Source organism: Nyctereutes procyonoides, unplaced genomic scaffold (assembly GCF_905146905.1).
Source record: "Nyctereutes procyonoides isolate TBG_1078 unplaced genomic scaffold, NYPRO_anot_genome, whole genome shotgun sequence".
NCBI classification, from domain to species: Eukaryota; Metazoa; Chordata; class Mammalia; order Carnivora; family Canidae; genus Nyctereutes; species Nyctereutes procyonoides.
Genome location: NW_026575052.1, coordinates 43,781,120 through 43,794,187, shown reverse-complemented (window position 1 = coordinate 43,794,187; position 13,068 = coordinate 43,781,120). Strand labels below are relative to the sequence as shown.

The 13,068-nt window shown below is 41.5% G+C and overlaps 1 protein-coding gene across 1 annotated transcript; it reads right to left on the bottom strand.

Annotated features, from left to right (window-relative positions):
• Nucleotides 1-3,039: 3,039 nt before the first annotated feature.
• On the bottom strand, nt 3,040-3,303 carry LOC129513370 (cytochrome c oxidase subunit 6B1-like). Its single transcript, XM_055331169.1, has one exon. The coding sequence runs from the start codon at nt 3,301-3,303 to the stop codon at nt 3,040-3,042; it is 264 nt and encodes an 87-aa protein (XP_055187144.1).
• Nucleotides 3,304-13,068: the final 9,765 nt, after the last annotated feature.

The following is a 13,068-nucleotide window of genomic DNA, read 5'->3' as shown; positions in this document are numbered from 1 at the left end:
GGATATTGGAAAACAGAATTTCGATAGCAGGATTGTGACAGCCATGAAAGGTTGGGGATGGAAGTTGATGTGAACTCGAATCAAAGACAAGTATGTTTACACAAGTTGTACTTGCCCACCCCACCACTGTCCCCATGAGGAGAAAGATACTTGCTGAACCGCCCGTGCTCTATCAGATTACTCATGATTTTTTTTTAAGATTTTATTTGTTTATTCATGAGAAACAGAGAGAGAGAGAGAGGCAGAGACACAGGCAGAGGGAGAAGCAGGCTCCAAGCAGGGAGCCTGACGTGGGACTCCATCCCAGGTCTCCAGGATCACGCCCTGGGCTGAAGGCAGGCGCTAACCCACTGAGCCACCCGGGCTGCCCTATTCATGATTTCTTTTTTTTTTTTTTTTTTTTTTTTCCTATTCATGATTTCTTAAGTGAACTTCCTTTGGGACATTGCTCCTTTTTAACAAATGCTGGTTGTGACAGACCCAGAAGTTCACGTGAGAAATTAGTAATACAGGCTGGTCCCTCCCTCTTTGCTCACACAGGTGATTCCCTTCCTCTTTCCCATTGCTCTCAAACTCTTCTCCACTCATTAATTTATATACAGACTTTTAGGGGGACACTTGCTATGTGTCTAGCACTGTCCTGGAGTCCCTCTTCTGTAGAACATAATTCTAATGGGAGGAAAGAGATGATAAATAAGATAGGTGCCTGGGTGGCTGAGTTGGTTGAGCATCTGCCTTTGGCTCAGGTCACGATCTCATTTTTCTGGGATCAAGTCCCACATTGGGCTCCCTGTTCAGTGTGGAACCTGCTTCTCTCTCTGCCTCTATCCTTGGTTTGTGCTCTCTCTCTCTCTCAAATAAATAAATAAATAAAATATTTTTAAAAAGAAAAAGAAAACAAGACACCTGGGGTGCCTGGGTGGCTCAGTTGATTAAGCACCCACCTTCAGCTCAGGTCATGATCTCCAGGTCCTAGGATCGAGTCCCATATTGGGCTCCCTGCTATTGGGGACTCTGGTCCTTTCTCTCTCTCTCTCTCTCTCTCCTCTCTCTCTCTCCCCCACACTCCATCACTTGTTCTCTCTCTCTCTCAAATAAATCAAAAAAGAGAGAGGAGAAAACAAAATATTCACCTTTCCAATCGGTTGTCATTTATTCATGAGAGACACAATGAGAGAGAAGCAGAGACACAGGCAGAGGGAGAAGCAGGCTCCCTGCAAGGAGCCCGATGTGGGACTCGATCCCGGATCCTAGGATCACGCCCTGGCCTGAAGACAGACGCTGAACCACTGAGCCACCCAGCCGTCTCTATAAGGAATTTATTCTGTGCTGGGCTTAATTTAATGCTAAGGACTCTTCATACATTATCTTGATTAATTTTGATTAGTAATAATTAACAATACAAGTCATGTACTATTATTTCTTTTTTCAAGCGGGAAGGCTGAGGCTCTGAGTAAATGCCCAAGTTGTGACAGGACCATAACTAGAAATATGTGCAGAGTCTGAGGTTTCCTTTGAGAGGGGAGCATTCTGACTGTAGATGTACTTGCATGTGCTTGTGCGTGTGGGCATTTGGGTGTAGATAAGTCCAAGTGTTAGAGCTACATTGCCTCACCACTGTGTCTGTTGCAATGTATAAGCTCCATAATTACATTTGTTGACGCAACACCAGAAACATCACATCTAAAAGTCAACAGCTGCATATACACATATGTGTTCAATTAAGAAAGCAAAGCAGCCATTAGAAGAAGGCTGAGATGGGAACGGCTGATCTGACTCCAATTCTGCAATTATGTGGCCCTAGGCCAAGGGTCTTACTTAACTTCTTGATGTCTTTCTGCTTTATATTTGCCTCACCCATCTAACAGGATTAGAAGGATTTCATTCCTTGACTAAGACATTGCGCTGCACATTGCCTTCTCCTTCACAACCACCCCATAAGTGTGGTGAGATTACTAGCCTCATTTTACCAGGGGAGAAAATGAAGCCTAGGCAAGTTAAGTTTTCTGTAGTGCAAAGTATCACACTAGCACTTCAAGCTAGGATTCAAACCCTACTAGCTAGTCTAGAGCCTGTGCTCCTAAAAACCACCCCAAGACAGAGTTCTGTTGTAAGGATTCAGAGAAATGATCATGGGAAGACCAGAAGCAAGGTGCTAACACATTAAAAAATGCTAAGAGCCCCACCTGTTTGGAGACAAAGGTAAACTTTAAGACAAACACTCACATAAGGAAATATCCTACCCAAATTCTCCTAACAAAGGCATTGGTCGCATGAACACGTGCCGATTTTACCATGTCTGTCCCTCGTAAGGTAGAGGATACGTTACTGACGACAACCATGAGCATGAGGGCAGCATCAGGCCTATGGTCACCTAAGTCACGCTTCCCAGTGTGGGGTTTATCTAAAACAACATGTAAACAAGCAAGCTATTTCTATAAGGCAGGCAGCAAAATAGAGCTTTCAACTTGTCTAACACCGGATCAAATTTGCATTTCCTGTAACTCTGCAGTAAATGACTTGCAACTTTGCATTGACATGGCTTGTTATGTGAGCCCACGGCATATCTGATTTTAACTTTAGGAAAATGTATTCCGGAGGCATATTCTATTACCTATAGATCAGCGGAAGGCAGAGTCTCCTCTATAGTAAGCAATGCATCCTTGAGCAATCCTGATACTGCAGCACACGGAATATCTTTTATGCAAAATAAATTGCACTGAATTCTTATAAAGCAAAAATCTACCCAACAGAAGATACAATTTTAATACTTACTGTGGCTGGGCCCTCCATACACAAAATAAGGAGAGAATAAAGGAGTCATGCACTTTTCCTTGATTCAACAGTGAATTTAAATATTTCTGATCAAAATTCACCCTGTCTTTTCTTTCTTTCTTTTTTTTTACACTTTTCCAACAAGTATTTATTATGAGTTAAGCCATGATTCAGGATCCCAGGGTGGGGATCACCATGTACCCAGATCCCCCTTCACCACCCTAGGGGAAGGATGGAGGACAGAGGAGAGGTGGTGGAACCAGTTCAGATGTTCCCAAGAAACATGCCTTCTGCTTGGTGGTCATTCCAGGCTGACAACCAGGTTATGGGGCAGAGGGACTTGTACACATGCCGGTGTCCTTTACGCACGGAGACATCACCCCCTTTAGCATCAGACATTGACTTTTCACAGTGGTGGAAGTCCAGGTAGTTCCACCAGCAGTTCCTGGTCTGGTTCTGGTTGGGGAAGCAGCTATCAAAAGGGGCAGCCTGGTAGTTCTTGATTTTGGTCTTGATGTCTTCCACCATGGTGCTGACTCTCAAGACACCCTTGCAGCACCTCGCAGCTCAACGTCCACCCTGTCTTTTCCGTCCTTGAATTGCAGGAATTTGAACCTAGGTTATTTCTGTCCCACTTTATGGGTACAGAGATTGGAAAGGTCATTTTTCACCCTACATATATCATATATGGATGAGGCAATCTTTGCAAACTATCCAGCACTCTGCCTGACACATAGTAGATGCTCAATAAATTTTAGCCCCACATTTCCTCAGAGTATATTTAGATATATCATTAATATCACAGAGTTTGTAATAATGAGCTTGACCTTAATGTTTGGTATACATGTTAAAAAGTGCCTACTATTTTCAATATTCCTTCATCACATTTTAAGAATTCTGACAGGCCAGGATGCCTGCCTTCAGTTCTGGTCATGATCTCAAGGGTCCTGGGACCCAACCCTCCATCATCTGGCTCCTTGCTCTGCAGGGAGGCTGCTTCTCCTTCTCCCTTTGCCCGCTACTCCCCCTGCTTGTTCTCTCTCTCTCTCTCTCTCTCTCTCTCTCTCTCTCTCTCTGTCTCAAATAAAACAAATCTTTTAAAAATATTTTTTTAAAAGAACTCTGACAGGCTACTAGTGAATTTCAGCTCAGTATTTGGTGACCAAATTGTTCATTAGAGACAAAAAACGAGTCATTTTTCATATCCATACACAATGCCAAAACCAGTTTGTTAACATATCTTGATTAATCATAGTTGTGCATGCAGCAAAATTCCTGCTGCTTCATAAATATATATATGTAGGAAGAAAAATCAACAAGAGTATACATCAAAATATTCATAAATGATGAGTTGTAGGATTATGAGTATCTTCTGGTGTCTTCTTCCATGCATTTCTAAATTTTCCAAATTCTTTATAAATGTGTTACTTTTATAAACATAAATATTTATTTATTTATTTATTTATTTATTTATTTGGGAGAGAGAGACAGCACAAGCTGGGTGACAGAGGGAGAGGGAGAGAGAATCTCCAACAGACTCCCGTCTGAGCTCAGAGCCTCATACAGGGCTTGATTCCTTGACCCCGAGATCATGACGCCAGCTGAATGTTCAACTGACTGCACCACCCAGGCACCCAGAATGTTGTTTTTTTTTAATTTATTTACGATAGTCATACAGAGAGAGAGAGAGAGAGAGAGAGAGAGAGAGAGGCAGAGACATAGGCAGAGGGACAAGCAGGCTCCATGCACCGGGAGCCTGACGTGGGATTCGATCCCGGGTCTCCAGGATCGCGCCCTGGGCCAAAGGCAGGCGCCAAACCGCTGCGCCACCCAGGGATCCCCAGAATGTTTTTTTTAATTTAATTATTTATTTGAGAGAGAGACAGTGTATGGGTTGTGCAAGTTGGGGGAAGAGCAGAGAGAGAGAGAGAGAGAGAGAGAGAGAGAATCTTGGGCCAACTCTGTGCTAGGTGTACTAGAAACGAGGTTTGATCTCACATCCTGAGATTATGACCTGAGTCGAAATCAAGAGTTGGCTGCTTAATCAACTGAGCCACCCAGGTGCCCCCAGAATTTTATTTTTAAATATGTGTCCAGGATATTATTTTAGATAGAAACACATTTATCGAACATATTGAAAATTGCTGATTGAGAATTATTGAGCCAAGCTGTTAGTTCCCTACTCTGTTATGAAGATCAATTATCTAAAATGAAAAAAAAAATTAGATTCCTCATCAGAGTCAAGTTGTCACCTCATGGAAAGCATATCAGCAGTTGGACAACTGAATAAGAAGATGATGATTATCACAAGAACATGAAATGAGAGCTTAATAAATGTCCTCAGGCAAATCCTTTCCACCAAAGGATTAGTTAATAAGACTCAACATGATCACCTTCCTACTGAGGAGTTGTTGGCATTTCCTTCCCAATTTTTATATGCTGACCATCTCTCTTGGATGTTACTATTCTCACATGTTCAAAAGCCAACTCCAATCACAGAATTTCCTTTTGCCTTAAGTGGGAAGGAGACAATCGTTATGTAGTTGCTGACCCATGTGATAAAACAGATACTGACTTCAAATGCTCTAATGCTCTATTTTCGTTGGTGCAGGTTCACAGGTGCAACCTAATCTCCTAACTGAAAAATCTCTAAGGAAGGACCAGACAATAAATGTAACTATAGGCTATAACAAAATAATAACAACAAAAGACAAAGTATAATCTGTCCAATCTCTTAGCCACAATGGTTCACAATCTGTTTCCAAGGTTTGTTTGTTTGTTTTATTTATTTTTTATTTGGAGCATGAGCAGGGGGAGGGGCAGAGGGAGAAGCACATTCCCAGCTGAGCATGGAGCTCGACAAGAGGCTTGGTCCCAGGACCTTGAGATCATGGCCAGACCTGAAGACAGACACCTAACCGACTGAGCCACCCAGGCACCCCTGTTTGCAAGGTTTTAAAAAATGTGCTTATTTTGTTATTTTTCCAGCTATTTTCCCTGATTCTTGTCCACTTGAAAAAACTCTCATTGGTTTTCCATTATTGTTATAATAATCTCATTCTTATTACTGAAAATTAAAATGATTTTCTTACCTTTTGCCATCTAAAGATTAAAAAAAAAAAGCAGTAATGGGGAACACCTGGGTGGCTCAGTGGCTGAGCGTCTGCCTTTGGCTCAGGAGGTGATCCCAGAGTCCCGGAATCGAGTCCCATATCCGGCTCCTGCATGGAGCCTGCTTCTCGTCCCTCTGCCTGTGCCTCTGCCTCTCTCTGTATCTCTCATGAATAAATGAATAAAATCTTAAAAAAAAAGTAGTAATGAATCCTTTGTTTCTCCTTCTCTTCCTTTGTTTTCAGTGAAAATTTCAAAACTACAGAAAAGCAGATGGTAATTTAACAAACTCCCATGTTTGCACTCTTTAGAATTTGAAAATGTTAACTTTTCATCATATTCTTCATATATTTTCAAGCAAAGAAATAGAGTTCAAGTGCCCCCTACCTGTTCTACTCTTTTTCCCTCTGAAAAAGAACCACCAACCTGTATAAATCTCTTATATTCTCATAGAGATTGCTATCTATCCTAATTTGATCCTTTGATATTTTTAAACATTTTTTCTCCTGCCAAATAAACTACTGTCCTTGTTTAATTATTTGCTTTTTAAGAACAACCATGACGTGGTTGATATACAGAAGCCCCTCACTTCTAGAAAGGTAAGGCTCGAAGCAATACCAGTAGGATTTCTGCTGTTAAATAAAGGTAATCATCTAACTCACTTATCAGGGCACTCACACTCTAAGAGTAAGTGGATTGTCTTTAGATCACTGGATTTCTGAATCAACCAATACTAGCTAGCTCTGTTAGAGATGGGCTGTTTCTTTTTTTTTTTTTTCTTTTTTTAAAGACTTTTTTTATTTATTCATGAGGGACACAGAGAGAGAGGCAGAGACCTAGGCAGAGGGAGAAGCAGGCTCCATGCAGGAAGCCTGATGCGGGACTTGATCCCAGGACCCGGGGACCATGCCCTGAGGGGAAGGCAGATGCTCAACTGCTGAGCCACCCAGGTGTCCCCAACTATTTCCTCTTGAAGGGGATATTTTTTATTATCATCATGATTCAAGTGGCTCCAGGAAACTGAACATAAAACTTGCACTTAACATTTAAAAAAGATAACTTTTATTTTAGAATTCTCTTGAGCATAAACTAAATAATGGACAAAGAAAGGTAGTCAAACAAAATGACAATCTGAAAAGAGAAGCTCCAAAAAAAAAAAAAGAAAGAAAAGAAAAGAGAAGCTCCTTTCTTTCCAGACACAAATTTGCTCGTTGCACAATACTAGGCCACTTCCCAGCTCCAACTAAATAGCTAACAGGCCAGAGTATAAATGACAGATATTAAGAGATACAAAATAAAAAATGGAAACGGTGGTGAATAACTCTTTCATTGAGAATGTTATGGCTGTGTGTAGATTCAGACACAGAAATGCATTGGTAATGCCTTCTTACCCCAGCGCTTTTGTCTGAGTCCATTTTTCTGTTAATAAATAACTCCTTGTCCAAGCAGCTCCTTGGAACGTCTTTTTCCTCCAGATCCTTCAAAATTAAGATGAATGGATAGGAAATAGGATCCTGTCAATGTTTCAAGCTTTTATAGTGATTTATATTGGAAACATGAAAAAGAAAATAAGGAGACAATTAGTTCAAGCATATAAGGCTTGATTTCCTTTCCCTGTTACAAAATATCAGGATATTTACACGCTGTGTGATAAGTTTGAGAAACGTCTGGGTTTTGAAGTCACAAAATCTGGACTACAATTAGGGGTCCATCCCTAGCTGAGTGACTTTTTGAGGATTACATACATTCTTTCTTTTCTGCTCCCTCATCCATAAAATTGCAGATAAAAAGCCGTGGTGTTGAGAGAAAAAAAAAGTGAGTTGCTGCATACCAACTTATAAATGCTTTCTACAAATGTTAACCTTCCTTCTCTTCAGTGCTTGGCTGCGATTTCTTTGACTCTGTATGTAAACCATAAACAGGTCATGAATTAATGCTATCAGGAATTTTGGCCTGTCAATGACAGATAAAACTGTATATAGATGTAGCTTATGATTACTAATCAAACTTAAGTGTGACCAAAGAGAAAAATATATTTTGGGAAACCAAGCCAGATTACCTTCTAATTTGGTCATAAAAGTTTTAGACATTTGTCCCCTAAAAACGTCCTAGACCAAAGACAGAGTCAGACAGATATGTGAAACTTACTGTATAAAAATACACTAAACAAAAAAATTAAATTAAATTAAAAATAAAAATACACTAAACATAATAAGATGTAAATATTTTTAAAGATTGTGTTTTATTTTTTAAAATATTTTTATTTATTTATTCATGAGAGACACAGAGAGAGAGGCAGAGACATAGGCAGAGGGAGAAATAGGCTCCCCACTGGAAGTCTGATGTAGGACTCGATCCCAGGACCCCAGGATCATGACCTGAGCTGAAGGCAGACGCTCAACCACTGAGCCACCCAGGTGCCCTGAAGTACTTTATTTTTAATATACTGATTTATTTTTATGGCTTATTTTTAGCCAAAAATTAATTATGAAACTAAAAAGTTTGAGTGACTTAAGACATGAATAGGATTTATAAAATGTCTACAGTACCATGGTAAGTCTGGTAGGTGTAGAGCTTGTGAATTACCCCTTTAACAAAACACAGGACAGATGTAATATTGTTAGCTAGCTGGATTATTCATTGTTATGGGTATAATGTTTGACGTTGCCTGGCGAGGCCATAATTATTTAAAAATTCAATAATCAGTAATTGAAATATAATCTTAAATCAGATCATGATGATTACTTTTACCATTTAGATACTTACCAGTACTTTTTACTTCTGGATCCTGAGAAGTCTTTAATTCAGGACAAGGCATAAATAAAAACTCCCCGTGGGGAAGGCAGATCCAATTTTATTAGAAATATAACTATTCCGGTAGATCTTTAAGCACTCTTCCCAAAGCTCTAGGATATTATGATACAGAAATCAAGTTTACTGGTTTGGTTTTGTTTACCTTTGAAGACAGTGAATAATGTCTCAGAAACCACTTTGAAATTTGTCTTTGTAAAAAAAAAAAAAGCGATGAATTTTTGAAATTGCCTTATTCGTTTTGTTTTTCTAATGCAAAGATCAGTTCTGTTTGTTGTCCTAAAATAATCCAAATTCAGAAGAGACAAAATCGGAGCCAAGTCCATTGTCCCTCAGCCAAGGGGAGAGCAGAATTCCGCTGGAGTAACAAAAGGGAAACAACCTGCCTCATCAATTCAATTCATTATATATTTACTGAGTACTGATTTTCCTGCCAAGAAATAGTCAAGGTGTTGCGGGAGTTTGCAATATAGGTGATAAGACACCTAGGGAATTCTCATGCTGCTTAGCCTGTACTAAGTATTGCAAGAGGATAAAGGAACCCCAGATCAGCAAAGGCCTTCTGAAAAGCAAACCACAAGTCACAAAGGGGGAGTTGGGCTTTGACAGAGGAAGATGGGTGAGGTCATTGCTGGCAGAGTTGGAAATGGGAAACAGTGAGCGGGCCTGCTTGGCTGGACAGCACAGTGCTTGCAGGGGAGGAAGGGATAAGTCCAGGAAGACTGGAGAGGGCTCAAATGTAGGGGTACCCTGAAGGAAAAGCGAGGAACGTTTCGATTAGGAAAGTAGTTCTATGCGGGGCCATCCCTGCTTTGCAGTACTTATCTCACCCACAGCCACAAGTCCATGGCTTTGATTTCAGATGCAGCAGTCATGTCAGCATCTGCCCTCTGCCCAAATTTCTCTGCCTTCTCGGTTGTCTGAAATCATCTGTAGGTCCTCTGTCCTACTACTAAAAACTTTAACGCCTTTTAATTTAAAAAAAAATTTTTTTAAAGATTTTATTTATTTATTCATGAGAGACACACACACACACAGAGAGGCAGAGACATAGGCAGAGGGAGAAGCAGGCTCCACACAGGGAGCCCGATGTGGGACTCAATCCCAGGTCCCCAGGATCAGGCCCTGGGCCAAAGGTGGTGCTAAGCTGCTGAGCCACCCACGCTGCCCTTAACACCTTCTTAAAAAAAAGATTTTATTTATTTATTCATGAGAGACAGAGAGAGAGAGAGAGGCAGAGACATAGGCAGGGAGACCATCAGGTGGGGAGCCTGATGCAGGACTTGATCCCAGGACCCCAGGATCACAATCTGAGCCAAAGGCAGATTCTCAACCACTGAGCCACCCAAGTGCCCCTTTAATGCCCTTTTGTAGATATAAATTCTCCTGACAGTGAGGTCTTCTGCAGCTCTGAGTATATGGATTTCCGGTCCCTTCCCAAGTGGGTTCAGGAGATACAGAGAATGGTAGACCGTGAAATCTTGATGTGCAGTGCAAGCAGTATGTGGAGAAAGGGTTAGAATCGAGAGGTAAATTTTCACCATGGAAAGAGATGAGTTTTTTGGTTGTTTTTAAGATTTTATTTATTTGAGATAGAGAGCAAGAGAGAGAGCACATGTGAGCAGGAGGAGGGGCAAAGGGAGGGGAGAAGCAGATTCCCCATGAGCAGGGAGCCCAATTCAGGGCTCCATCCCAGGACCCTGAGATCAAGACCTGAGCCAAAGGCAGATGCTCAACTGACTGAGCCACCAAGTGCCCCTGGGTTTTTTTGTTGTTGTTGTTGTTTTGTTGGGGTTTTTTAAAGATTTATTTATTTATTTTAGAGAGAGAGTGCATAAGCAGGAGGGGCAGAGGGAGAGGAGAGAGACTTTTAAACACTCCGTACTGAGTGTAGAGCCCACTCCATCTCAAAATCCAGAGATCAGATCTGAGCCAAAGTCAAAAATCCAGTGCTTAACCAACTGAGCCACCCATGCACCGCAAAAGGGACAAGTTTCTACATGAGTCTGCAGTGTGTTCACGATGAGAGTTGATCTCTTTTTGTCCAGGGCTGCAGGTGGAGAGCAGTTGCAGGAAACCAAAGATTGAACAGCAGTGCAGAAAGTTCAGAGACGTGACTGATGAGACGAGCAGATGTCTGCTTGACTGGGACTGAGGTATGAAATGTAAGATTAAATAAAAGACACTGAAGAAAGTTTTTCATTCTCCCTGTAGGAGAGTGTACTAGTTCTCCATTGCTGTGTAACAAATTCCATACTTTAAAACAACACAGATTTGTTATCTCACAGTTTCCATGGATCAGGAATCTGGGTACAGGCTAACTGGGGTCATCTGTTCAGGTCTCGCCAAGCTGAAATGAAGGTGTCTGATCTCCACTTTGGGGTCCTCTTCCAAACTCATTGGTTGGCGGCAGCATTCAGTTCTTTGCAGTTAACAAGATTGCCAGGCATTGTCTTGCGGACTGTCAGCCCAGGGTGACTCCCAGCTTCTAGGAGGTACCCTCCTGTCCTTGCCATGAGACCCTCTTCATAGGTACTTCACCACATGGATCTTTGCATCTTCAAGTCTAATCTGATTTTAGGCTCACTCAGGATTACCTCCTTATCTTAAAATCAGTGGATTAAGGACCTTAATTATACCTGCAGCATCATGGCAGCACCCAGACTCATGTTTGAGTAACTAGGAGGAGGTAGATATAACCAGGGTCACAGGACTGTTGGAGGCCATCTCAGAACTCTGCTTGTCACAGTGTCATGCCAGATCTTAGACAGGTGACAATCCCCTATTGATGCTCTTATTCCATGGGGAATGTTGTGGAAAAGAGAGCCAGCCCAGCCATTTCTTATATGTCTATACAGCTCCCTCCACTGTTCAGCGCTTAAGGCTTAAAATTTAAGTGTTAGGGATCCCTGGGTGGCGCAGCGGTTTGGCGTCTGCCTTTGGCTCAGGGCGCGATCCTGGAGACGCCGGATCGAGTCCCACGTCAGGCTCCTGGTGCATGGAGCCTGCTTCTCCCTCTGCCTATGTCTCTGCCTCTCTCTGTGTGTGTGCCTATCATAAATTAAATAAAATAAAAATTATTTGAAAAAAAAATTTAAGTGTTAAAGTATTAAAATAAGTACATTTGTAATATTTGAGAATGGCTATGTGGCTATGGTTATGGTCATAGGATTCAAAATTATATTTTAATAGGAGAATTTTACTGTAAGATATTCAGGGTACCAACACAAATGCACGATATTATATCGATGTTACAGTGCCTAGTAATGTGTAATAATACATATATCGAATTAAAGTAAATGCTTTGTCTTTTTTTGAGAGTCCTTGTGGAACAGTGGAAGAGCACATTACAGGATCTAGATCTCGGTTTAGGCAGCAACAATTACTAGCAGAGAGCTCTTAGGCAGCCCATTCCAGTCCTCTGAATCTTTATAATTTGTACAGTGGGGGGATCCCTGGGTGGCTCCACGGTTTAGCGCCTGCCTTTGGCCTGGGCATGATCCTGGAGTCCCAGGACCGAGTCCCACGTTGGGCTCCCTGCATGGAGCCTGCTTCTCCCTCTGCCTGTGTCTCTGCCTCTCTCTCTCTCTCTCTCTCTCTCTCTCTCTGTCTCATAAATAAATGAATAAAATCTTTTTAAAAAATTAATTGGTACAGTGGGACAACAAACCTAACAGACTTACCTATTTTGCTGTGTTGCTATAAGGATTGAGCAAGATTGTTGTAAGGATGAAGTGGTAACAGTTGTAGAAATGCATATAATGTCGAAATTCATATAAAATTTAGGGAGAAGTCCCTAGGCAAAATCTTAATGAGTTATTACTTGGGCAAGGCCCTCCCAAATATTTAAGCTAGAGAAGTAAATATTGTGAGCCAGAACAGAGGCAGGCTCCTACATCATAAAATAGTTCTGGCAGCAATGAAACCTTCATATGCAGCCTCAGTTGAGGTGGCCTCAGATGTTTTCACGGTAAGGCTCGGAAGTGGTCTCTAGTTGGAGCCTTGAGAACATAATTTCAGTGCATATGGCTAAGTCTCCAGGCGCTTCTGTAGGAGCTACCTTTGCAAGGCATTTTCCTATGAATTGAAAGAGAAGCATTTTCTCTTTCTGTATCTTGTTAAAAGGGAATGATAACATTGCATTGGGGAAGATGAAGGAGTTTTAACCTTTTTTTTTAAGATTTTATTTATTTATTCATGAGAGACACAGACAGAGAGAGAGGCAGAGACAGAGGCAGAGGGAGAAGCAGGCTCCCCGCAGGGAACCCGATGTGGGACTCATTCAGGATCTGGGATCACCACCTGAGCCTAGGGCAGGAGCCCAACTGCTGAGCCACCCAGGCATCCCAGTTTTACCCTTTATACATGTTG

Excerpts from the sequence above, each read along its gene's own strand:
- LOC129513370 (XM_055331169.1), bottom strand. The coding sequence starts at position 3,303 with ATGGTGGAAGACATCAAGACCAAAATCAAGAACTACCAGGCTGCCCCT.